The sequence below is a fragment of the Syngnathus floridae genome, chromosome 5 (genome assembly GCF_059516105.1).
Source record: "Syngnathus floridae isolate MCC-2025c chromosome 5, RoL_Sflo_1.0, whole genome shotgun sequence".
NCBI lineage: Eukaryota > Metazoa > Chordata > Actinopteri > Syngnathiformes > Syngnathidae > Syngnathus > Syngnathus floridae.
This window is the reverse complement of record NC_142417.1, coordinates 4,204,057-4,227,110: the sequence shown is the minus strand read 5'-3', so window position 1 is coordinate 4,227,110 and position 23,054 is coordinate 4,204,057. Positions and strand designations below refer to the sequence as shown.

Sequence of the window (23,054 nt, the reverse complement as noted above, 5' to 3'; positions counted from 1 at the left end):
TCCCTTAAGCTCCTTTAAGATATTCCGTTAAACAGAGGCGTGGATGCAAATTTTACACAGAAAGCAGAAACTGCAGGATGTTACTCTGACTGTTTGCTTCAAACTTGCCCCGGTTACTTTTTAACATGGCAATACAGCAGACTTGCAGCCTCACAGCTGTCTAAAGAGAACTTGCTGGGAAGGACAAGCGTTTGTATGAAAGTTCGCAGGGGCCGCCTGAACTGTTACTAACCTTTGAGCTTAAATGTCAACGTAACTAGAGTACGCCTGACCCTTCAAGGATGAACACAAGCCTAGCCAGAGTGCTAAAAGGAGGATAGAAGTTTGACACATTTATTGTGGAGTTTTTTTTTAATCATTATGAAGCATGAATAAGGTCAAGTTGTGGTCCTTCACGTGTATGTTGTGTGTGCATTGATGTGGAGTCACAGGTAGAGGTGAACAGAGGAAGTCTTCGTGTTTGCAGCAGGACAAAATATCTTTTTGGAGATCAATTGCAACAACAGCATCAAATGTCATTATTGTGCTATTTGTTCATTTATTTATTCATTTCAAATGAAGGCTGAAAACTGAGGTATAATAATAATTTTACGAGTTTTATAAACACAAGAGCGAATTCCAGTTAGTGTTCATTGAATCATACTATGTCTTAATGAGCTGTACCACTTGTTTATTTGTGGAATGTATTTTTCTTCATAGTCCTTAAATGACATACATGTATGGAACATCATGTAATAAGACATCAAAACGCAGACACATTTTGGAATAGAAGCTAACAGACTTGTCTCCTTCCCTGAAGAGTGGACGGCAACGTGAACCGAGCTCATTTTGCCTTGGCGGCGTGCTTGCGGCAGACGGCCACGTAGTCGGCTACGTCTTCGGAGGAGCCCATGGCCACCGGCGCCCTCTGGTGGATGTTCTTCGGCTGGATGTCCAGGATGTTCTCGAAGCCCGTGGAGGCGGCGCCCCCTGCCTGTTCGATGATGAACGCCATGGGGTTGCCCTCGTAGAGCAGACGCAGCTTGCAGCAAAAAGGTGAACCATTACTATCGTCTCAAATCGCTTCTTTTACATACCCGTTGCTTTACATTCATTTTGAGCACTCACCTTTCCCTGAGGGCTTTTTGTGTTGCCAGGATACAAAAAGATCCCGCCGTACATGAGCGTCCGGTGCACGTCGGCCACCATGGAGCCGATGTAGCGGGCGCCGTAGGGCTCGCTGCCGTCCTGCGGTCATTTCAAATGCATTAACATTAGCCATGAGCTAACCAAGGCATACAATGGTGCTTTGCGATTTAAGTTGAATTCGTACCGTTTGTAACCCAAAACTCTCGGTAATGCATTCAAACGGACGGAAATGCCATTGAACTGTTCGAACCTTCACTTTTTTTAAATGAGGAAAATAGCACTAAAAATATTGGTTAATTATGAACAGACATACATTAGTGACAATGAAATATAATTCAAAATGCTGCTCCTTCTGGTGTGCTCGCCTTAGCCACCTGGGGGCAGTATAACCCAGACCGACGGAGTTACTGTTCGCGGAGGTATTATGAAATCAAAGGAAAAAAATGCCAAATGACGTCTCAGTCGTATCGCAAGGCATTGCTGAACTCGTTTAACAATAATGGAGCGTGACAGAGATAAAATTGAACAGTGTGCTAACAAGAAGGAAGAAGAAGGCAATTTCACAAACTCATTTCCTGGAGCTTTGTCCATAGGTTATGTCAACATTACCTGAGGAAACTTCTTATTCTGCAAATACTCTGTGACAGCCGGCTCGAAATATTTGGCGTAGCCTTCGTTCAAGCTGTAGATCTTCCCCCGTTTTTTGATCTTTACGTCCCGGTCCACCAAGATGAATTCGCCGATGGCCTGAAGAGCAGGAAGGGTGAAAATCATTTATCTCACATTTTCTAAGTCACCTATAGTTACTTCAGAACTGAATTTCATTGGACTACTTTCACGCCTGTCTCAGGTATTTCTTGAGGGAAAAAAAATGTGCATCTGGATTTGCGCCAACTTTGATACAAATCACTTCAAAAATATTCAAGTCACTTCTGCTCTGTAAATTCTTTTCACGATTTCTGTCAGTGATAATGACCTGGATCAACACTAAATATGAACCAAATCCATGTACTGACCGGGTCGAGCATAAAGCCGTTGACGCCGTGTCCAGTGGAGAGCACCATCATGGTGGCGCTGCCATAGAGGGCGTATCCTGCCGCCACCAGGTTCCTGCCGGGCTGCAGGGCATCCTTCTCGCAAGGCTCGCCATCTTCCGACGCCTGCGAGACAAGATGGTGGAATGTTAATGTGTCACAAATCTTCATGGGGTGTATTCTGGTGGCTTCTTTGGCCCACCCTGTTTTAGAAGGTGCCCTGGTGCAAGTACCTTCTTGTAGATGGCAAAAATGGTTCCAATGGAGACCAGGCAGTCGATGTTGGAGGAGCCATCCAGCGGGTCGAAACACACAATGTACTTGCCCTGAGGAGAAGACATTTTGGCTCATTGCCGGGGTCCAATGTGATGTTCTTCCAGCGTCCTACCCTGGTTTCGGGATCCACGATGATGGCTTTCTCGTTCTCCTCTGACACCAACACGCAGGAGGTGAAGGATGACTTGATCAGGTTGATGACCAGGTCGTTGGAAAGGATGTCCAGCTTCTTCACCTGGTCACCCGTCACGTTGGTGCTGCCCGCGATGCCGTACCTGCAAACAAACACACGCACAGGAATAGCAACAAAGGTCAAACATGTACAAATGAACTTTTAGGTGCAGTCATGTAAACTTTTAGCGCAGGTCCATTCACGAGTTTTTTTTTTGCACATTAAGCTATCACTAAAACATTGGAAGTAGTTAAATGGTTAAGTGATAAACATCAAACCAGATGTAATCATTGTGTTTGTTGAGTGAGTGACGGGGGGGTGGGCGTGGCCTCAGGTATGCGCTTCCTGATTGGTTCGAGCCAAACCAGAATCTCCTGCTTGGTCTGAGCCAACGTGGATGTTCCGGATGGCGTCCAGGGGTGTTTGAGTGAGTAATTATAATGACGAAAATTACAGTCTTAAACTCGGAGGGGTGCGTACTCACAGGTGAGCGATGCCGGCTTTGCGCACGGCGCTGGAGATGGCTTTGACGGCCGTGCACAGCGAGTTGAGCAGCCGGGTGAGCTCCCCGGTACCCTTGGCCCGCCGGCCCTCCTCCATGACGAAGCGGGTCACGGTCACCACGTTGGTGTCGAAGGTTCCTCTGTCGGACATGATTGCCACCCCCAAAAAAGTTTTCTCAGTCCACAGGAGGAAGTGCCGCGGGTCTTAAATGCAACTCTGACGCGAAACTCGACGGGCCAATCAGAGTGAGGAGAGGAGAGGAGGGGCGCGGCCTCCAAGGTAACACACTGCTCCGCTTTGTTGCAACTTTCGCGATGATAAGATGGAGTGTGAGCTCCACAATGGACTGTGACTATACGCTGTATTTGCCATTGCACACATTTCATAATGACGTGTTGACAAATGTTGCACAAGTTCACGTGGTTGTACGGACAATTCATTAGGTACACTTGCACGATATGTATAAAGCTCTCATATGTATACATAAGCAGTTGGACTATCGTTACGCAGTAAAATAAAAGGGAAAAAAAAGTTTAATGCACATTTCATTATCGTAAGAACATTGTGGTCCTTGCATTGTTTTTATATGAAAGGCTTAAAAGTTTCCACATGTCAAACAAGCCATTGTTGTATCTGTTTGCGGAGCAAGACAATTGGTTAGCACACACAAGACCTCAATTCAACCTTTGGGTCACACTCCATCTCAGGCCTAAATATTTTTTCTAAAACTTCATGTTCAGTTTTGATCCGTCTATTAGTAGCTCCTAGTGACCAGAAGACTTGTGATTAAACACTTACAAAGTGTGCTTTTGCCATTTCAATCAATGGCATCACACTTGCTTGCATAATCACGTCATGTGAATGCGCTTAATGATTTTAGAACAAATTTAACTCTAAGAGATAGAAATGGCAATCAAATTCAAACAAGGAAAGACAGAAACTTAAGATGTTGGTGCTGTTTGTGGCATGGAATGTTCTAGTTATGCCCCAGTAGAATTTGACAATAGGCATAGCAATACCATTGAAAATGAACAATGTAAATATAAAACATTTTGAAAACGCTCATACACTCATACCTGTATGTAATGTACTGTATTCAACTTCTGATTATCAGTTCCTCTCCACAATGACACTTGACATGAATAAATGGTATTAAAAAGTCAAAGTCAGCTCGTAATATGAAATAAATGGTATTTTAGGATGGAATAGTCAAGGCATTTTTTTAATTTGAGTGAATCGAGGTCAGAACAGGTCCAGATCAGCATGCAAAAAGTCTACTTTGACAGTCTTAAAAACTACAAGGGACTACAAAATGGCAGCCATGTCTTCTCTTGTTATCTGCGCTATTACCGCAAGATGGCGACCTTCGACAGTTCTATCCCACAGCAAGGACATCTATGGCACAACACTGACAATAATCAATAAATGTGTAATTAAAAGGGGGGGAAAAGCGGGAAGATATCTAAACTAATATGACGAGATGGACGTTCATCTTTGTCAAGTCTATGAAAACTTGTGGAAAAACACACAAATGCATCTGTTTTGATATATCAATCAATGCGCCTGGCTATCTTTCTCAAGCCAGTGTGCGAACTAACGTTTTTACGATTTGCGTTGTACTTAAATGTAAAAAAAAAAAATCTCTTGGTCAAGATAATTGAAACTTGCACCTTTAACCAACCCCTAATTTTCTTCTTCCGTGGTTTAATTTGTGGTGGAAACATACCATAGTTTTATTTACATCATTTTTGCTATAGTTCAATGTTTTAAAACCTTAAAACTAAACTTTATGATGAAGTTGAATTTAGTCACAGGTGAGCAATTACACCTGTGACTATTTGACCTTCGCGTTAGCACTGAGCGGAGGGCCGAGCTAGATTGGAACATGCAGTGCGCATGCGCGTCGCTCCTCCACAAGTTGCGGCTCACTCGCACACAAGCCAAGTGGATAAGTACAAAGAGGAGACTGAGCGTCGCACACGGGGCTTGCATGCGCTTCGGGAGCGTTTTAAAAGTGGATTTTGCGTGGTTTTAACGCATTATTGGATCCGTGGAGCCTGTATTCACGCATACGAGACTGAGGGGGAATCGTCGGTGTTGCTCTTAATCAGGCAGCCTGCGCGAGGACACCTTGCATCGGGTAAGCCTCTCCCTTGCACCCTCTCTTCAATCAACTGGATACATTCAATCCGTTTTGAGTTCATTCGGGTGGCTTAATTGTTCATGAGTGCACCCTAAGTTGGTCAGGTGTCCCCCCTGCGGAGAGCAGACGAGACAATCTAATGAAGTGCTGCCGTTTTAACCGGATTACGATGGAAGTTTTAGTGTTGCGTTTACGTGCTCAGTGTTGGCAGTTTGGACTTTGAGCTCCATAGAAAACAGACCTTTCCGTGCACCGCATGCATTCAAATAAAACAAGTTAAGTCGGATAGAGTCTTTAATGTGTTTTTGCAATTTTGTCATGCATAAATCCAGAATGTGGTTGAGTGAAATTTGACGAGTCATCCTTTTATGCCACATTTGTGCAGTGACGACTGCCAACATGTGACTTTTTAACTTGAAAACGTGTATTTTCAGTTTTGAGATTTCAATCAACCACATTACTTGGCCGTGCATGTAACTGAATGCGTAACTTCTCTTCGCGTCCATTATAATGTGCTCTAAAATTGACTTTGCACCGGTAATTATGTGTATTTATGTTGGGAAAGATTACACAAGATGAGTTAGATGTTGTCAGCCTAATTTTATAATGGAATATTTTCAGAAAAGGCTTAACACTTTTGACCTTGCTTTGGTTAGGTTGTGGAGGCTTTTTCAGATAGGCTTGCAACATAGCAAAAACAACTCTTAGCGAATCTTAGTTTTTAGGTCAGAGTTCTTTCCATGATGGTTAAAGTAAAGGAACTAAAGAGTTTCAAACGTTTCTTTTTATTAAGGTGCAACCTCAGTAATTTGCTATTTGCATCTCTTCTCAGGAAATCAACAATGCAGACAAGTGTAACAATTGCACCAGTTGGAATTAGTTCGACTCCAATAATGAAACTACTAGTTCAATTTGGCTGGTTTATTTCAAACAGTCTAATCTGCAATCGACTTAATTGATTTTTTCCCAAGACTTGTACGTGTCTGTCCTTAGCTTTTAGGAAGTGACACTTTGGTGCGCTTGTTTATTTCACAGTCACGTCTCAAAGCGAGCTTAGCGCTAAAGCTGCGCATACATGGCCTTAGCAGGGTCCGCCTGGTGTCGCTTGGTACATAGGGCTTAGCAGCGGGCCCCTTGAGGTCAGCACCGGCCTCGGTGTACTCGTGGCAAAGGTCCTTCAATTATCACCGTAGTGACACGACCCTTCCGTCCACATGATTAAAGCCGAGCCTCGGAACAGGCCTCCTTCGATTTTCCTGTTATTAGCGCTCTCGCCGTGGCGGTATTTGCTGTGGGAAAACGACTTGCACTGCCTGAGCGCGCTTTGCATCAAATTCGTTCGTCCCTCGCTGCAGCTGTATTTATTTCGTGGTGTCGCTCACTTGTAATTTTCGCTTTTGGCCGCACATCTGCACATACTTTGGACGCTAAAAATAAACGCCACGTGGGCTCAATGTTAAGTCAAAGTGATAAATTTGTGCATGTATTCAGCGCAGGAATGTGTTGTTTTTTTTTTTGAGGGCACCTCCTAGCAAGTTCTCTTCGGTTTCTGCGGTGGAGTGCGGCGGGCGGAAGGTTATTCAAATTGTGGGATGAGGACCTCCGTGACTGGCCTGTAATTAGCCAAAGACATCCATCAAGCAGCATAGTTCAGTGTAGTGAAACACAATACAGTTTGGAAGAGCGTGAAATGCTATATACCGAAAATCATGGTTGAGTACCTACTTTGGTTTTAAGCTTTAAGTTTGGTTAGGATGAATGGCCAGGAACTCCATAATAATAAAAAAATCGGTTTAGAACTGAACACAATGATGCTGTTTGGTGTAAATGGATCCCATAGGCCCCTAAATAACAGCAGTGTACCTTATATAATGTCTGATCTATGATTAGATTATTAATACACTTATGACACCCTGAGGTTGCATCCATGAAAAATGGAATTAAACAAAACACTTGTTGAAATGTCGTACATGTGATATTGTAATGCCTGAGGCGGCAGGCAGGCGCCATCTTGTTTGTACTTTTCTTAGAAAGTTCATTGTTGCGCTCATCAAAGGGCAACAGCGGTGCCGCTGCAAATCTCTTGAGATGTGCGATTTGGGATTTAGTTCTCAGCAAAATCACAGAAATTGGCAGGGAATATTTTACGTTTCAGGCTTATATTGCTACATGCTAGCATCATGTCGGTCTTTGAATCACATTTGCTCTGCCCTGTGTCTTGGTCTTTTTGTGGATAATTACTAGAGTACGAAGTTTCCATGTTTTGTTATGCTTAGCGTGAGGCTAGCATGTCGTGTCAAATGGGTAACGTTAGCACTGACGAAGGTGCTAACGCACTATGGAGGGTCAAGGCTGGTCTACCAATTGTAAACATAATCCATTAAAGGTGCAAGCAGCAACGAACAGGCCCTTTGTTCATGGCGACTCGTCGAAATGAAGATCAAATGTTGCCATTTTCCGACCAAATGAGATGGTGTAGGCAAGTTTAGTGTTTCTGGCCTGGTTTAAAATTGGAGTTCAAGTGGATGGAGTTTGCCAAAGTACGAGTCCCAGAATCCACCCAAAATGGCTGCCTCAAAACAAAATGGCTGACTTGACTTTTCTCTTCAAGTTTGTGTATGGACAAAATGGGTAATTTGCGCAAATGCGTCCCAACCGACGATGATAGACGACATGAGCAGACAAATTTGGAAGCTTTTCCTAAACCTTCTGATTTTGATGATCATTCCCGAGATTTAATTTAAAAAAAGGTGACTTGTTCAATGGTGGTTGGATTTACCCTCAATTAGACCTTCGAGTGTATTTCACAATGGTGTCTTGTTTCCTGGGTTAATCTGATTTTTTTCACTCGCTTGTCATGTGCTTTGTCGAGGATCATCAATGGCCATCGTTGGTTCCTCTGGCAACATCCCCATACTGGACAACTTTAGCTCCGAGCATTCAGCGCTACTTGTGTACAAGGAGGAGGAAGAGCTCGCTCCTGTTTTGTTTATTTATTTATTTATTTTTAAGGCAGGCAGAGGCTTCCGTTGATATTTTGATAAAGCCTTCAGCTATGCAGGCATGCACAGACATAGCCCGTCAAGTGGAGGCATTCCTCTAGGCGTCTTCCTGAATTTAGCCAGACCAAAGATACTTTTATATATTTTTTTCTAACAATAAACTCATGAAAGTTGCCACGTCAACTTTGTTTACCACCATAAGTAGAGCGTAGAACAAGCTCGCCTCCAGTACTGTAGATGGCAGTAATGTGCATCGTTAGACTCGCTTACCCCACTTGGGTTCTGTTTTAAATGGACTGTAGGGGTAATTCTTATACAAAGGTCTTATTTGCCTCAAAATGTTATAACTTCTTTCTTAGCCCGTTCCCAACTTCATAGTTATGTTGATTAGTTTACCAGTTTGCATCTTAATGTTAATAAAACAAGTCAAAACATGAGGTACAAATAACGCAGGACACATTTGAAAAAAAATGTGTTAAGATGCAAACAAATTGAAAAAAAAATGTGAAAAGAATGAAATATTAGATGGGAGACAAATATTTGACAAAACATAAGAAAATTACCCAAAAAGACACGTGTCAGATAGTTATGTAATGCTCATTACTGCCACCACTAGGACTGGATGGGAACTTTTATTCCAACTTCCTTGGCAATAGTTTTTGCTTTGTCATGTTTTTTTTTTTTGCCCCGTCCAAAACCCCTGTGCTTCTCAACCTGGTGGGACGACATGGCTGTCTGAACACTCCGCTTTCCCCGAGGATGCCACCGTTTTACGGCTGAGAGAACCCCCAAAGCCCCCCGACCGGCCAGTCACACCAGGCTGCTCGTGTTTCAGTGCCCCGCACAGACGGCTATTGTCAGGTTACCGCGCGTGCGCTGCTGTGTTGTGATTGGCCTAAACTAAAACCGTGTGAGACAGCGCCGGGTGACGTCTCCTTGTTAATCCCTGGGATGTTTTCTCTCCGTGTATGTCGCGCTAGTTGGGAAGGAAATGTGTGGCAAAAAGTAACTGGAGTACTTTTTGGACCTGAACGAAGTGAGTAGAAATGGCCTTTTTGTGTAAGAATGCATTTTTGATCCGCTGTGTTGCATTAAATGTTTTCCTTAAGGGAAATTATAATTACAAACTTTGGTGACATCATTTTAAACATTTTTCTTTCTGTTAATTTTTTGAGGGAGGATTAAAAAAAAGGGGGCGGGGAGTGCTACTTGTTCAAGCTTGTCTGATCCGCAGTCAGGGATTCATCCTTTGCTGTCCCTATGAAAACCAATAGAAAATGGATTTGTTTTAGTGCAAATGTGCTCTAAAACTAGTGAGTCGAGACCAAATGACACTTGTCAACTTCCTCCGCTTTGTTCTGTGGAGGTGTTAGGGGAGCAGTAAAGCTGTGCAGCCTGCTGAGCCCAAATGGACCGGTTACCTTGTCCAATTCTGGAAAAAGCCTGTGAACTTCTTGGATGGTAAAATCTGATGCTGAACAGACTATCATCATGTACAAAGCCAAGTTCTTATTGTGATCCTGGTCATAGAACAAAATAATCTTGTAAGTCACAGAAGAACTTTGAGAAAATGTTGAGAAAATAACCATCCATCCATTCACGCAGGCACGGGGAGAACATGCAAACTCCACGCAGGGAGGGCCCGAGGTGGAATCGAACCCATAAGCTCTGAACTAACCAATGCTCACCGTGCCGCCCTGTTACAAAAATATTCTATGTAAAATTCACAAATACTGGGGGGAAAAAAATTAAAACGTGGATCAAAAAAAACAATAGGAGGGAAATACATAATTCGAAAATATTTTAACAAGGAAATTAGACGAGTGACAAAAGATTCAAATGTAGATGCAATGTCAAGAAAACTACAAAGTCCCAGTGACAAAGGATGCTTTCTGTATTGTCTGATGTCTCCTTTTCGAGTTTGTCTTTGGTTGCCGTTGTGTACCAGATGGGACGGCTACGATCTTTGATGGGTAAACCGTAAAGCATTTTGTGGCTTACCATATAGCACAAGACCACCAACATAAGCCTAAAAATATGTTGGCAACCATTTGCAGCTGGCACACAACGCTAGTGGTTCCCCCCTAATGACCATGTCCTAATTAAAAGCAATGAGATTTTGCCGCTCCTCACATCGGAAGTCTCGCCGTAAAAATCCTTCAGCGTTGGCAGCGTGTTTATTCCCGAAAAGGGTGCTTGGTGAAGGGGAGGGGAGGGGCTTGCATTTAACAGCAGCAGTAAATGATTTCCTCTTGCGGGTGGGTCGGCAGCACTTTGTTTACAGTGCTGGTTAGCTCCCCCGGTGGTTGATCTCATCTGCTGCTGGTGAAGGCCCGCATGGTAACTTTTAATATGATTCAGCACTTTTGTTTCCCATTACACAACGGAAATACCAGGAAATGTCAAAACAACAATCTGGTTGACCTATTGAATTCTGTGTTAAACTGTGTGGAGAAATATCTCACTGGGTGACAATGGACACGTGCCTTCTCAGGTTTCAGTTTCCACTGAGCGAGAGGAAGGGCTGATCCCCAAGGCAACGCCGTCCACGGCTCGCCTGACCCCCTCACGTCCTGAAGCACAGGTGACTCTATAGTCGAGCGTATTTAAAATGAGCTGGAGCTTCGGGACGCTTTCGTTAAAAGCACTTTGTGCGGCCGCTCGCTTTGCACGCGTGCACAACCGCACGCAGTCCAGTCAATATTTGTTTTGGGACCGAGCAGGTGTCGCCTATTGCATTTGCAGCTCGCTTACAATCCCAATTTCCTATGACTGAAATGATTTCTTTACACAAGACCTTAACGTCGTTAGACTTTCAGATTTGGGAGTAAAATGGCGAGCGTTGTTACAACCAAGATGGGAGTGCGATAGGGTCTTCTCGCTGGCTCCCGCCTATCTCAAAACAAATCATCTGGCTTCCACTTTAATAGGATTAGTCTTCACACTGTGCCCTCCCTCCTTCTTCTTTCTTTTTTTTTCTTCTCCCGTGCCCGCGTCCATCCTGCGCTTCCCCTTTTCAGGGGCCACTCCACTGCTTCATCTGCATGAAAACTGAATTAATGAGGCCTAAATGAGGATTTGAGAGCTGAATAAGAATCACTTGGCTTTGCGCTTGATACTAATGCCATGCGGTGTCTTATTAATGGAGCCCAAATGGACTCCTGAGCTTAAATCGCGGCGTCGGCGCGTTTGAGCTCGGATATAGCGGCCGGGCTCCCAGATTAGCCGGCTCCATATCCCCGACGGCTAATGACGTCAAAACCACTTAATCGGGGCCCCGCCGACGGCGTCGCCACCATTCACGGCGTGATGACAGCGCCATCCGGTGGCGAGGCGCTCAACAGATGGGCCTGATTTGTGCTGTGTGTTAGCGTTACGCTAAATGCCCAGATTAGCATTTGTTTTTTGCCAGTTCTGATATTTGGGAAAATAAAATCCTGCTAACTGGTCAATATATATATATATATATATATATATATATATATATAGCATTTAAACTACAGCCTTTTTAATTTTTTTACTCGACCTGCCTGGCGCCTCTCGGGCCTTCCGCTGCGAGTGTTGAGTGACATTCACCAGGCTTTCGTTAAACAAGTACGTGGCTCCAGATTGTCCTGAAGTGCAGGCGGGACGTGCGGCAGGAAGAAGAGCAGCCTCTAATTCAGTCAGGTTCAAACCAGGGAGCTTTTAGTTCGTTCACAAGTGAAACGCTCAGCACACGTTTATCTGACTATGTGGCGCAAGTGGGTGAGCAATATTGCCTCTCAAGGCTCCTTGTTTACGACAGTATTTTTCAATTTTCCAAGTAAAGTTCACACGCCTGCCTCCAGGGGTCAATGTTGTCCGAAAAATAAAGTCCACCTATGTCTCATGACCACACTGTTCCTTTAATTTAGGCGCTATTCATTTCCCAGGGACTTCTAAAATTGATTAACGCTTAATGCTTAAAACACTGTTAGCATTTAGCTTAGCCCTCTGCAAAAATTCTTGCTGTAGCTCGTCATTTTTTTCTGCAGGGCCTTTTCCCTTTTTTTCGTCCAATCAAAGTTTTATTACAGGCTTCACCCTCGCTGCTTAAATATTCGGCAAATTTTGCCCGACATTTCCTTGCTTCGCAAGGTTGCCGCTCAAGCGAGGTGACGACGTGCACCTCATTTGTTCACGTCATGTCTGAGAACAAAACGAGTCATTCTGGTTTGCGTGCTTGGAAGGCAATCGACACACAAATGTGTTTTGTTTGCTCTCTCCTGCTGTGAATTCGGGTGAGTTTTGCCTTTTGGCTAATTTTTGATGCCACTGTGCAGCTTTAGCCTTTCAAATGACCTCTGTGCTTTTGGTTAATATGTCTGGCGTTCTGGTAGATATTGAGCGTCTAAAATGAACTTCAAGTTTGGTTTTCTCAACAAGAAAGACACGTTTTTGTAAATGAAGACCGTTTTGAACATGTTTGTACCGTTTAGAAGATCTCAACAAACATAGCGTAGGTATTTTGAAAATCATGATGGCAAAACGGAGTCTCGATGTTTTTGTAAACGTCGCCCAAGTCTTGGATGAGGTTAGACTTTACGTGCGCTACCTTTAGCATGAGGCTCACTTTCGCCCATTTCCCCTTTTAGTCTGCACTTTGCTCGGTTTGTCATTTGACAACGTCTTCTAAACTTAGCCGCGGGAACCCTAGCCTTCCCTTCTGTTGCGGGCTCCGGTCTGCTCGTCTCTTAGCTTCTTGTGGGGTGCTCACTCTCCAGAAACGTTAGCGTGAGGCCGACAGGTAAGCTGCCAACGGGGAATCCATTTTGTTCTGGATTAGAACGGAACACGCCTTGCGGGACATGTCGTCACCGCGAGCTTTCGTGAAAGAAACGACAGGTTTTGACAATCTTTACTGCAGGGCAGTCTTTGATATGATGTGTTGATGGCATCATCGACGTGGTCACAACTTTAAATCGACATCACCAACTGAAATCACGAGTGTGTTCATTTTATTTATTTTTCTCACCAGGTTGCACGGTGTCCCGGACTTAATGCGTGACCTTAGCACGACACCGCCACGTGTTGATGTTGACGGCGCCGGTGCTGAACGGCGGCAACCATGGCTCAAACGGTGCACATGAATGGCAACGCGTCAGGTAACCACCCGCATTTATCACAGTGCCATTTTTTGCACATGTGTATGTATGCTTGTGTTTTCAAAGTGACCAGGTAGTCAGGGGCCCGTGCAAGGTTCAACTGTAATTGACTAGTTTGCCCACTAGGCGGAGTGACAACGCTGTCTTGGGGCAAAATTCAGACAATATCTGACAAGCTCCTGTACGTGCATGCATATATATATATATATATATATATATTATGTAGGCAGAATGTTTGGACATTGTTGCAGTCATTGAACATACTGGCCAACGTCAAATTTTCTGAAGCAATCTCGCACACTGGCAGGAATTTGCAAGGTTTTTGTGCATTCGTGTCGGAAAGGATTTCCACGCTTGAGTGCAAAATGAAGGGCTGGTCCTGGGGGGGGGGGGAAAGACACCTGCAGACGGCCTCTCGCATTCCTTGCCGGACTAACACGAGAGAGTGCTCTGTCCCGCCAATCCCTACAGGAATGTTGGCCAGGTGATTGCCTACTTTGGAGTTGACTTCATCAAATGCCTCGTTCTTTTTGTGTGGTGATCTGGCACTTGAGCTTTTGTGGCGTTCTCTGGCAGAACGCAGCGGCCACGCCATGTCCACTCCCCCCGTGTTTTCCTTGACCATTTATGAGAAAAGTGTTGTTGGCGCTTCCTCGCCGCCGTCCTCATCGGATGCAGTTGTTGGACTTGGCAGCGGCGCATCCGTCTGGGGCCCCGGGGAGAATCCAGTGGTTGGCTTTGCCCCGTCTGTTGCCAGCCCGCTCGAGAAAAGGGCAGGAATGTTCAGCATGTGTGTACTTGTATCGTTTTTTTGTTTTTTTCAGGGGGGGGGGTTCCTGTCTTTCTTTTTATGGGGACGGATGTGTCGTTTTGCTCGCCAAGAGCCGTTCAAACACTGTTTTTCTTGAAAATAATTAGACGTGTAAAACGTGTCACGTCGCCAGGAAATACCAAGCATGTGTAAGGGTCGATGTGTCCCATTTGTGTGAGTACGAGTGTGTGTGTGTGTGTGTGTGTGTCCTCTCGAGTCCCCCTCCACCCACTTGCATCATGTTTTGAAAAACTCAGACCATGGCCATGTCAAGGCACCTCAGCTGCTGCTTTGTCCACCCCGTCGCTGGCCTTCCTTCCCGCGTGTCACGGGGTCTCGGCGGTACCACGGGGGCCACCCGTCACCGCTGTCGGCGACTCGGGCGCTCGTCGACTCGTGCCCGGGAACTTCTTCGCAGCAGGAAAACAATGACGGCGCAGTCTTCTCACTCTGTCGACACACTGCAGCGATTGTTGTCGTTTAAGAGTTGAGATTTACACTTTTCAAATACCCTGTGTGACTTAGTCCCACCCCCGCTGATGGACTCAAAACTGCAGTGGCTGTCACACGCAAGCAACTTTGAAGAGCTAATCAGCGATAGCATTGTCCTGATGATGAGCTTTTGTCATCTGTCGTTTGAGTCCGTTTGTTGATTGATCGATTAGAGTGGCGATGCTAAGATTCCATTTCAGGGTTAAATCTATATATATACGTATGTATGCGTGTATGTCTGTATGTGTGTGTGTATACTATGTGTGTGTATACGTATATTTGTAATGTTTATATTTTAATAATTGTGTATTATCATGTTTTAGTCCTGTAGCTATTTTAATCCAATATTTCTGTACTGAATACTATTTTATATATATTTTTTAATTACAACTTTGCATTATTTTCAGCGAATGTTTTTTGTATTGTTAGCTAACGTCCAATATTTTATAAATTCTTTCAAGTACTCAGTTTCTAAATTCATTTCACATATTTCTTTTCCAGCTAATCTTTAATATTTAATTGTATTTTTTTTTCTCTGTTTTTTTTTTGTGTGCGCGCGCACTAAACATCTTTCCATGTCTCTGACAGCTTCTGCAAGTGTACCTAATGTTGTGTCCGGTTTGAACGTTGAACATGCACAGTAGCTGCATGTGTTTGTCCTGCGGCGGGAGGGTGAGGGAGGGGGGGCTGCTGTTAGTCCAGCGAGTTCAGCGCCCCCTCGGCTGAATAACAGCTCTCTTCTTTGGGAGAGGGCAGCTCCTTGGCTCACAGCCTCGCGCAATTGGCCGCGGTACAGACTTGATCCAAATGCTGCCCCCCCCCCCCCCCCCCCCCTCCTTCCTCAGTCTAGAAACAGCACACTGTAATCTTTGTACAGTCTTAGCGAGCAAAGCAGAAGAGCTCCAGCACCTTTTGAGCGATTGAGTAAGGTGAGTGAGGCGCAAGCGGCTTTTTCTTCCCGTCCCAAATTGTGGACTCCACAGAGGGAAAAACTTGTTGCTGGAAAGCGTGTTTATTTCCAGCCGGTCTTGGAGTTCCAGGCATACCTACCAGGCACAACAAGACCCTGCTTTTAGACCGGGGGGGGGTGCCTTTTTTCGGTGAGCCACGCGCATTGGAGTTTGGACTTTGAGCAGCTCAAGCTCATTTGCTTAAATAAGTTGACGCGGAACATTGTTGTTGTGTGTCCAAAATAGATGTTTTTTTTTTTTTTAATGATTGATAGTGCAAAAGGGTCAGGATAAACGTGGTTTGAGGGCTCTAGCAGATTTCTGCTAAACCAGGAGTGAACATGATTGTTGCTGCCGTATTTCGTGTTTGAGAACCGCAGTCCTCGTTTGATAAAGACGTGAACCAGCTTGCAAAGAAGACGTGCATGGGTTGCGCTGCTAAAGGAAAGGGGGAAAGACAACCCAGGTCAGCATTTGCGGAATTTTGTTTATTTTCAGCGAATAGTTTTGGATTTATAAGCTAGATTTTGACATTGTGTGTCTAACAGGTTTTTTTTGTATTTTGGAATATTTTTGAATTTTCTTCCCCTAATATGTATTTGCATTGAATGTTTTTTGTTGTTGTTTCATATTTCTGTTTATTCCCAATAATGTGTATTTTTCCATCTTCATTTTTTCCTCGTAATAGTATAGAAACATTTTTACAACTTTTTTTGTGGTGGGTATTTGCTAATATTTGCATTTTTTTTTTTTTCTTGAGGTTTTTATTTTCTTAATGTTTGGTATTTGTTCACATTTTTATTGCCTGGGCATCTATTTTATTTTTATCAACATTTCCATGAGCAAATTAGTCGCGAGAACCTTTTGGTGTAATGCTAAGACAAAACGTGCATACGGCTCTTGCCAAGCCTTGTTTGTTTTTCAACTTTAGGACTTGCTGCATCAAATCTGCTTTCATGTGTGGTTTGCCTCACATGTTTGCCATAGTTTGGGGCTGACTTAGCTACACTCGCCATATTGCTTGTCACTCACTTTCAGGTGTGTGTGTGTGTGTGTGTTGATATTTCTGTGTGTGTGGGAGAGACAAGTATGTACACGTGTTTTCAAATGATATGCACACTCAACGACACTACACTTTCAAAAAATGTTTGCATATCCAGCACATCACAAAAGTTTTAAGACACCTGGCAGTGCTTTTAAGTAGTAAAAGCAAAATGCTCACAAGTTATATTTAGTTCTGCTTTGTCTGGCTCTCTTTTTTTGCAGCACAAGGCCAAAGATGTCCAAGCAGCAGTAACGACAAGGACTGCGTGGCTCCGTACTCGGTGGAGACGCCGTACGGTTTTCAGCTAGACTTGGATTTTCTTAAATATGTCGACGACATCGAGAGAGGCAACACCATCAAGAAAGTGAGCGTCCAGAGGAAGCCCAAAGGGGCCAAGCCGGGGACGCCGGCGGCGGCGGCGGCGCCGCGTTCCAGCACCGGGACCGAATGGACGTCCACCGACTCGCTTTCGTCCTCCAACAGCGACGACAAGCAGTCGCCGGTCTTCGTCAACCCCAAGGTCCAGCTGACCCTGCAAAAGGCGACTTACGAAGCCGTACCTCAACAGGTCTTCTCGGGCGTTGCTGAAGCCAAGCTGGTCCTGCCGCCGCCCTCGCCCAGGTTCACGCCGCGCCACAACCCCCACGTGGAGAAAACCCTCATGGAGACCCGGCTTCGCCTGGAGCAGGAGCGGCTGTTGATGGAGCCGCCGCCGCCGCCCCGCCGCCGTCTGGCCAGCTTCGGCGGAACGGGCTCAAACAGCTCGCTCTCGTCTTACTCCGGTTCCGTCGTCGCCAGCCAGATCTCCCCCGGCGCCCCGCAGCCTTTCAACGGTCACCTCCACAACGGAGAGCACAACCTTTACTACCCGTCGTCCGTGGGCGGCTCCATCCGCCACAGTCCCCTGAGCTCCGGTATGGCCACGCCGGTGACCAACGTCAGCCCGCTGCACCTTCAGCAGATCCGCGAACAGATGGTGGTCGCCCTGCGGCGGCTAAAGGAGTTGGAGGAGCAGGTGAAGACCATCCCCATCTTGCAGGTGAAGATTGCCGTTCTTCAGGAGGAGAAGAGACAGTTGGCCGCCCAGTCGAAAGGTCCCGGCGGTTTTCGCAAGCGCTCCTACAGCGTGGGCAGCGCCGACCAAATGGAGAACCCGGGCCCCGTCCAAAAAGAGACGGTGCTGCACATCGTCGAGTCCGAAGCCCAGCAGCAGAACACTCAGCAGCTCGAGGAGTTCAGGCGTCTGGCTGCTGAGGTCCAAGCTCTTGAGAAGACCACCCTTGACAATAGTGAATTTGAAAGCCAGGTGCAGGACCACAATCTGAACCAGACCCTTCATAAGTCCGTCGGTGTAGTCACCGATGAAAACATGAACAATCTCCAACAATTTCAGCGGAGGGAACTGCCCAGAGAACGCGAAAACCGGGACGTGGCCGTCGCGACAGACCCCCGGGACACCCGCAGCGCTTCAGTGGGTGTCACCGAGACCATGCTGGGCCTGTCCAGCGAGACGGAGAAGGAGATGGAGCTCCAGCAGCAGACCATCGAGGCGCTGAAAGACAAGATCTACCGCTTGGAGGTGCAGCTGAAAGAAACCACTCACCAGATGGAGATGACTAAACTCAAGCTGGAGCTCCAGGCGGCTGGTGGGTCCAACAAGAAGAAGGCGGACAAGGGCTTGATGATCAGGCCCGAGACCTACAACATCTCCGTGGAGGCCAAAGTTCCCGTGCACAGTCGGGGTGTCGGTGACCATCTTATCTCGGAAGCTCGGACCTTGTCCGTTGGAGTGTCATGTCACCCAAGCGTTTGTAGCATTGGCGTAGGACCGGACCATGGTTTGGATGTAAAGGATGCGTACCAGCAGGCAAACATCTGCGAGGCCGAGTCGCTCAAGGAGTTTCGATCGGTCGCCAGCGGGAATTGCTCCGTGGATGTCCACGTGGGCCCATTCTGCACAAAGGCGTCCCGAGGAACCGACCCGGATCTCGCAGAAAAAGTGGACTCCTGCGTCACGGCGGCCCCGGAATCCACCACGCAAGGGACCAACACAGAGACGGAATTGATCAGCAGGTCCACCAACACCAAGACGCCGGCGCTGACCGACTCCTTCACCAATACGGCCGCCACTGGAACTCGGACGGTCGCTGCCGGCGAGGGGCTCATCAAAGACGTACTCTTGACCGCAAAGCTTCGCTCGGTGGCCGTGGGGACAGAGTCACTCTTCGGCCAATCCTGCGCCGCCAAAACCAAGGAATTTGGGGTGGGATCCGTCAGCATTCACGAGAACTTCCTACTCGGTTTAAAAACTCGTAATATCGCGTGTGGACCGTCGCAACTCCCCGAAGCCGACACGGCCAACACCCAAGGGGGTGCCGGCCTGGACCACTACATCGAGAAGGTCCAGATGCTGCTGCGGGAGCAACAAATGCTGCTGGCGGAGAACTACAGCGAGTTGGCCGAGGCTTTCGGTCAGCCCCAGTCCCAGTTTGGATCCATCAACAGCCAGCTGGTCAACACGCTTTCCTCCATCAACTCGGCTATGAAAAGCGCCAGTTCCGAGGACCTCCTGGCGGCCGCCGCCCGCTCAGGTCAGTCACTTTCACCTACATCTCGTGTCATTCTGGTACTGAGGATTTTCAATAGATGCTGACATCAAAGTGTTGATGAGATTACAGGACAATGTGACAGTAAATGGGAAGCGAAACTTTGGGATGTGTCCTTTTGGACTCAAACAGCAATGAGTTCATTTCTTTTCGGGAGCCAAACTTTTCTTTTTTTTGTTTTGTTTTTAAAATCGCCTCCCTCCCTTTACTACACACCTCGTGCTGATTCATAGCCGCTTCGCTGTTACGTAAGCCGCTTCTCACGCTGGCGGACACATTCTTCGTCCTGGGCTGCAGCTGGTTTTGCCTCGGGTCGCTCTTTCTGGAATGCGCCGTGACTTTGCACTTGCAAGCAACAATACAGTCCTTACCCTGACTTACGAGTGGCCCTTTTCGTGAAAGTGCAGCATCTGATGTCAATCACTGCCCACACCCCGCATATCCATACCAAGAAGAATGAGAGTCCGTAATCGTGTGAAATATTTCACGCTTGTCCAAATTTACTCCACCTTGTGTCATTTGATTGCTTACAGAGTCGATAGAAAAACATTGAAATGGATCATCTGAATTGAATCGTAAACAATCGCAATTGAATCGTTCGTTTCTTAACAGTTCTCACGTTTGTAAGTCAAGGTACCAATGTCCTCTAGAACTTGTGCAACTTGCCTTTCAGAGGGTGCGCCCAAGACTCACGTCGACAAAGGCAGCAAGATGGAAAGTTCCAGTCACCAGCAGCTGAGCGCAGCTGAGCAGAAGAGCCGCATGGACCTGCAAATGTCCACAGCGCTACATGGTGGGAAACACTTGCCTTGGAAACGGTACCACTAATAATGAGTGTTTGAAATCATTTGGCCAAATCTAAAAGACCACAAAAAAAAGGACATCACTAAAGTGCTGGAAAGAAAAGTGTATTGTTCCAATTTGTATTTTTCTTAAATCGAATGCTACAGTGGTTTCTTTGCTTCATATGCTTTCAGGTGAGTCTTGCAGTGCCAACGCGCTCAAGTCCATCATGAAGAAAAAAGACAGCAGGGGCGACTCCAACGGCGCCAAGAAGAACCTGCAGTTCGTCGGCGTCAACGGAGGGTGTGTGACATTTCATTTTGAGGTTTTCAGGTCAAGTTTACCTCCTCAACCTTCTTTTCCCGTGTTGTCTTTGCCACCCCCTTGTGGAGCAGCTATGAGACTACGTCCAGCGACGACTCCAGCTCGGAGGACAGCAGCTCCTCTGGATCTGAGGACGAGGAAAATGAGATTGAAGATAAGCAAGGTGACGACGTCTCGGAGGAGAAGACTGAAGAAGGAAGTCCGGATGAGCTTGAGACAAGAGAAAGGTTTGGGAGTTGTTTGCTTTCTTTCATACACAAAGTTTAAACAATGCGATCGGAGTCAAAAAAATGAAAAATCTGTAAATTGGGTGATGTTAAGAAAGAACGGAGCTAAGTTAAATGATTGGGTTGAGATAGTGTGTTTTTTTTTTTTTTTTTGAGAGGGGACATTCTTAAAGGCCCCAAAATCTTTTTGTGTCATCAGATATGAGCTCAGCGAGAAGATGTTGGCAGCGTGCAACATCCTGAAAGTTCACCTCGGCGAGAACGACGACGTGAGCAGTAAAGACCTGGTGAGGGTCCACATTTACGTTCGTCCGTTGCGTTGTGATTCACCTGCCGAAACGTTGTCCCTTTACATGCGTGGGGCTTTCAGAGGTGGTGTGTGTGACGTCTGCGTGTGAAACGGACGTGAGCCGTGACCAACGGCAGCTTCTGCATGAGTGCTTGTTTGATTTTTCCCAGAGGGCGAGCCTCAACACGGTACAACACGAATGGTTCCGCGTGTCCAGCCAGAAGGCGGCGTCGGCGTCTGCCGTTTCGGACTACCTGACGGCGTTCGCCGCCGTCTCGCCGGAAGTGCTGCGCCACGTTGTCAACATGGCCGACGGCAACGGCAACACGGCGCTGCACTACAGCGTGTCGCACTCGAACTTCCCCGTTGTCAAGAAGCTGTTGGACGCCGGTGAGTTAGCGTCCTTGGGCAGCACAGATTCGTGCAAAGAAAATGTTTGGAATCGAAAGCTTATCCCTTCTCGCCGCTTTAATACGAGCGTTTGTTGCAGATGTGTGCAACGTGAACCAGCAGAACAAAGCGGGCTACACGCCCATCATGTTGGCGGCGCTGGCGGCCGTGGAGACGCCCGCAGACATGCGCATTGTGGAGGAGCTCTTTGGAAAGGGCGATGTCAACGCACGCGCCAGTCAGGTCAGTACAGACGCCAAAAAAAGTGGCTGTAGGAAGTTTGAAATGTAAGATAACATTTTTGTCTTTTTGAAGAAGCTAGCCATTTGCACTAATGCTAATTTGCTCAGGCGGGCCAGACGGGCCTGATGCTGGCGGTGAGCCACGGCCGCATGGACATGGTCCGAGCGCTGCTGGCCCACGGCGCCGACGTCAACCTGCAGGACGACGAGGGCTCCACGGCGCTCATGTGTGCCAGTGAGCACGGACACGCCGATATCGTCAAGCTTCTCCTGGCGCAGCCCGGTACCGACGCCACGCTCAGCGACAGCGTGAGTCATCACCGTGCAAACTAAATAAATAATGATATTCCACTTCCCCTTCCCATAGTAGAAATGTTGTATCTCGCAAATCCTGGGTGGGTCATGTAGTACAAAATCTTTGATCAAAACTTCAGTCAATATATGTTTTTAACATTTTATTTTGTTTAGGACGAGAGTAACGCCCTGTCCATCGCTCTGGACGCCGGACACAAGGACATCGCCGTCCTGCTTTACGCACACGTCAACTTCTCCAAACCGCAGTCGCCTGTATGTACCGCTTTTTTTTTTTTTTTTTTTTAACTCATTGGCTGTTTTATTATTTTTGACATCTTCATCCCTTTCAGGGAACCCCTCGACTGGGTCGCAAGATGTCTCCGAGCCCGACTCGCAGGGGCCCCTTCGATTAGCTGCTCAGAGGCTAACGTTGGTGCATCTTTAGCTAATCCGATGATCTAAGGCTACTTTTGGTGTGGAATGGCTACTTTTAGCCACTCTGAAGCTATTGTTAGCTGCATAGCGGCTAATGTTAACAACTTTTAAGCTATGGTTCGAAATTCCAAGTCTGAAGGGAATGACCATGGCTCCAAGTTGCTGCTCTGAAGCTTGTCATTGGTTTCGAGGCTACTGTTAGCAACTTGCAGGCTAGCGTTTATACTCTACTGCCTTATTAGAGCTGAAGAGGATTTCCCCCCCCCAGCCCTCTCCACCACTTCCTATTGTGAATGTAACCAGCTGGTGCCTCTGATAACTTTTGGTGTCCCTTATGGATACAAAAAAGGCCATATTCTTTTTCTTCTTTCTTTTTTTTTGAACTGAAAATCAGCCCCCAATATATTTTTCTCACTGTCTGTTATGGTGGTCCGGTGTACATAGTGCTGATCTCCAGTCTGACATCAGCGACATTTCTACCAATTCTTTGTATCTATTTAAAAAGACCACAGTATTTTTCAATACGAGCGCATATAAATATCACATGAAGTCATATATTTATCAAAGTATATTTTCTAAAGCACATCTGCTGTGTTTGTACAAACTGTACGTTAGTCTAGTATCGTCGTTTCCGCTTTCTCTGTCGTTGACATTAGCGTCATTTTGCACAATGTCATCACCTAACAATAAACATCAATTAAAGTGCACGCAGCTCTTTGAGAAACATAACTGGATTTCATTCATTTCTCTTTTAGCAGTGATTGTGTGAAAATGCCACAAG

General features: G+C 46.2%; 2 protein-coding genes across 4 annotated transcripts; one reads left to right on the top strand and one right to left on the bottom strand.

The window, feature by feature from the left end:
* Positions 1–518: 518 nt before the first annotated feature.
* On the bottom strand, positions 519–3,303 carry fbp1a (fructose-1,6-bisphosphatase 1a). Its single transcript, XM_088375717.1, has 7 exons — positions 3,095–3,303; positions 2,551–2,713; positions 2,396–2,488; positions 2,145–2,288; positions 1,738–1,875; positions 1,108–1,227; positions 519–1,021 (listed from the first exon to the last, which is right to left on the bottom strand). Exons 1-7 carry the CDS (start codon positions 3,262–3,264, stop codon positions 824–826), a joined length of 1,026 nt encoding a protein of 341 aa, XP_088231843.1. The 5' UTR covers positions 3,265–3,303; the 3' UTR covers positions 519–823.
* Positions 3,304–4,987: 1,684 nt separating this feature from the next.
* kank1a (KN motif and ankyrin repeat domains 1a) lies at positions 4,988–23,002 on the top strand. 3 transcript variants are annotated; one of them, XM_088375547.1, is made up of 13 exons: positions 4,988–5,254; positions 10,754–10,843; positions 13,259–13,385; positions 16,905–19,274; positions 19,963–20,082; positions 20,267–20,375; positions 20,468–20,623; positions 20,823–20,910; positions 21,083–21,302; positions 21,403–21,545; positions 21,653–21,853; positions 22,013–22,111; positions 22,189–23,002. In XM_088375547.1, exons 3-13 carry the CDS (start codon positions 13,349–13,351, stop codon positions 22,249–22,251), a joined length of 3,606 nt encoding a protein of 1,201 aa, XP_088231673.1. In that variant the 5' UTR covers positions 4,988–5,254; positions 10,754–10,843; positions 13,259–13,348; the 3' UTR covers positions 22,252–23,002. The 3 variants fall into 3 exon arrangements, with proteins under 3 accessions (XP_088231673.1, XP_088231672.1, XP_088231674.1); XM_088375546.1 differs by lacking the exon at positions 10,754–10,843; XM_088375548.1 differs by lacking the exons at positions 4,988–5,254; positions 10,754–10,843 and adding an exon at positions 12,453–12,521.
* The last annotated feature ends 52 nt before the right edge of the window (positions 23,003–23,054 follow it).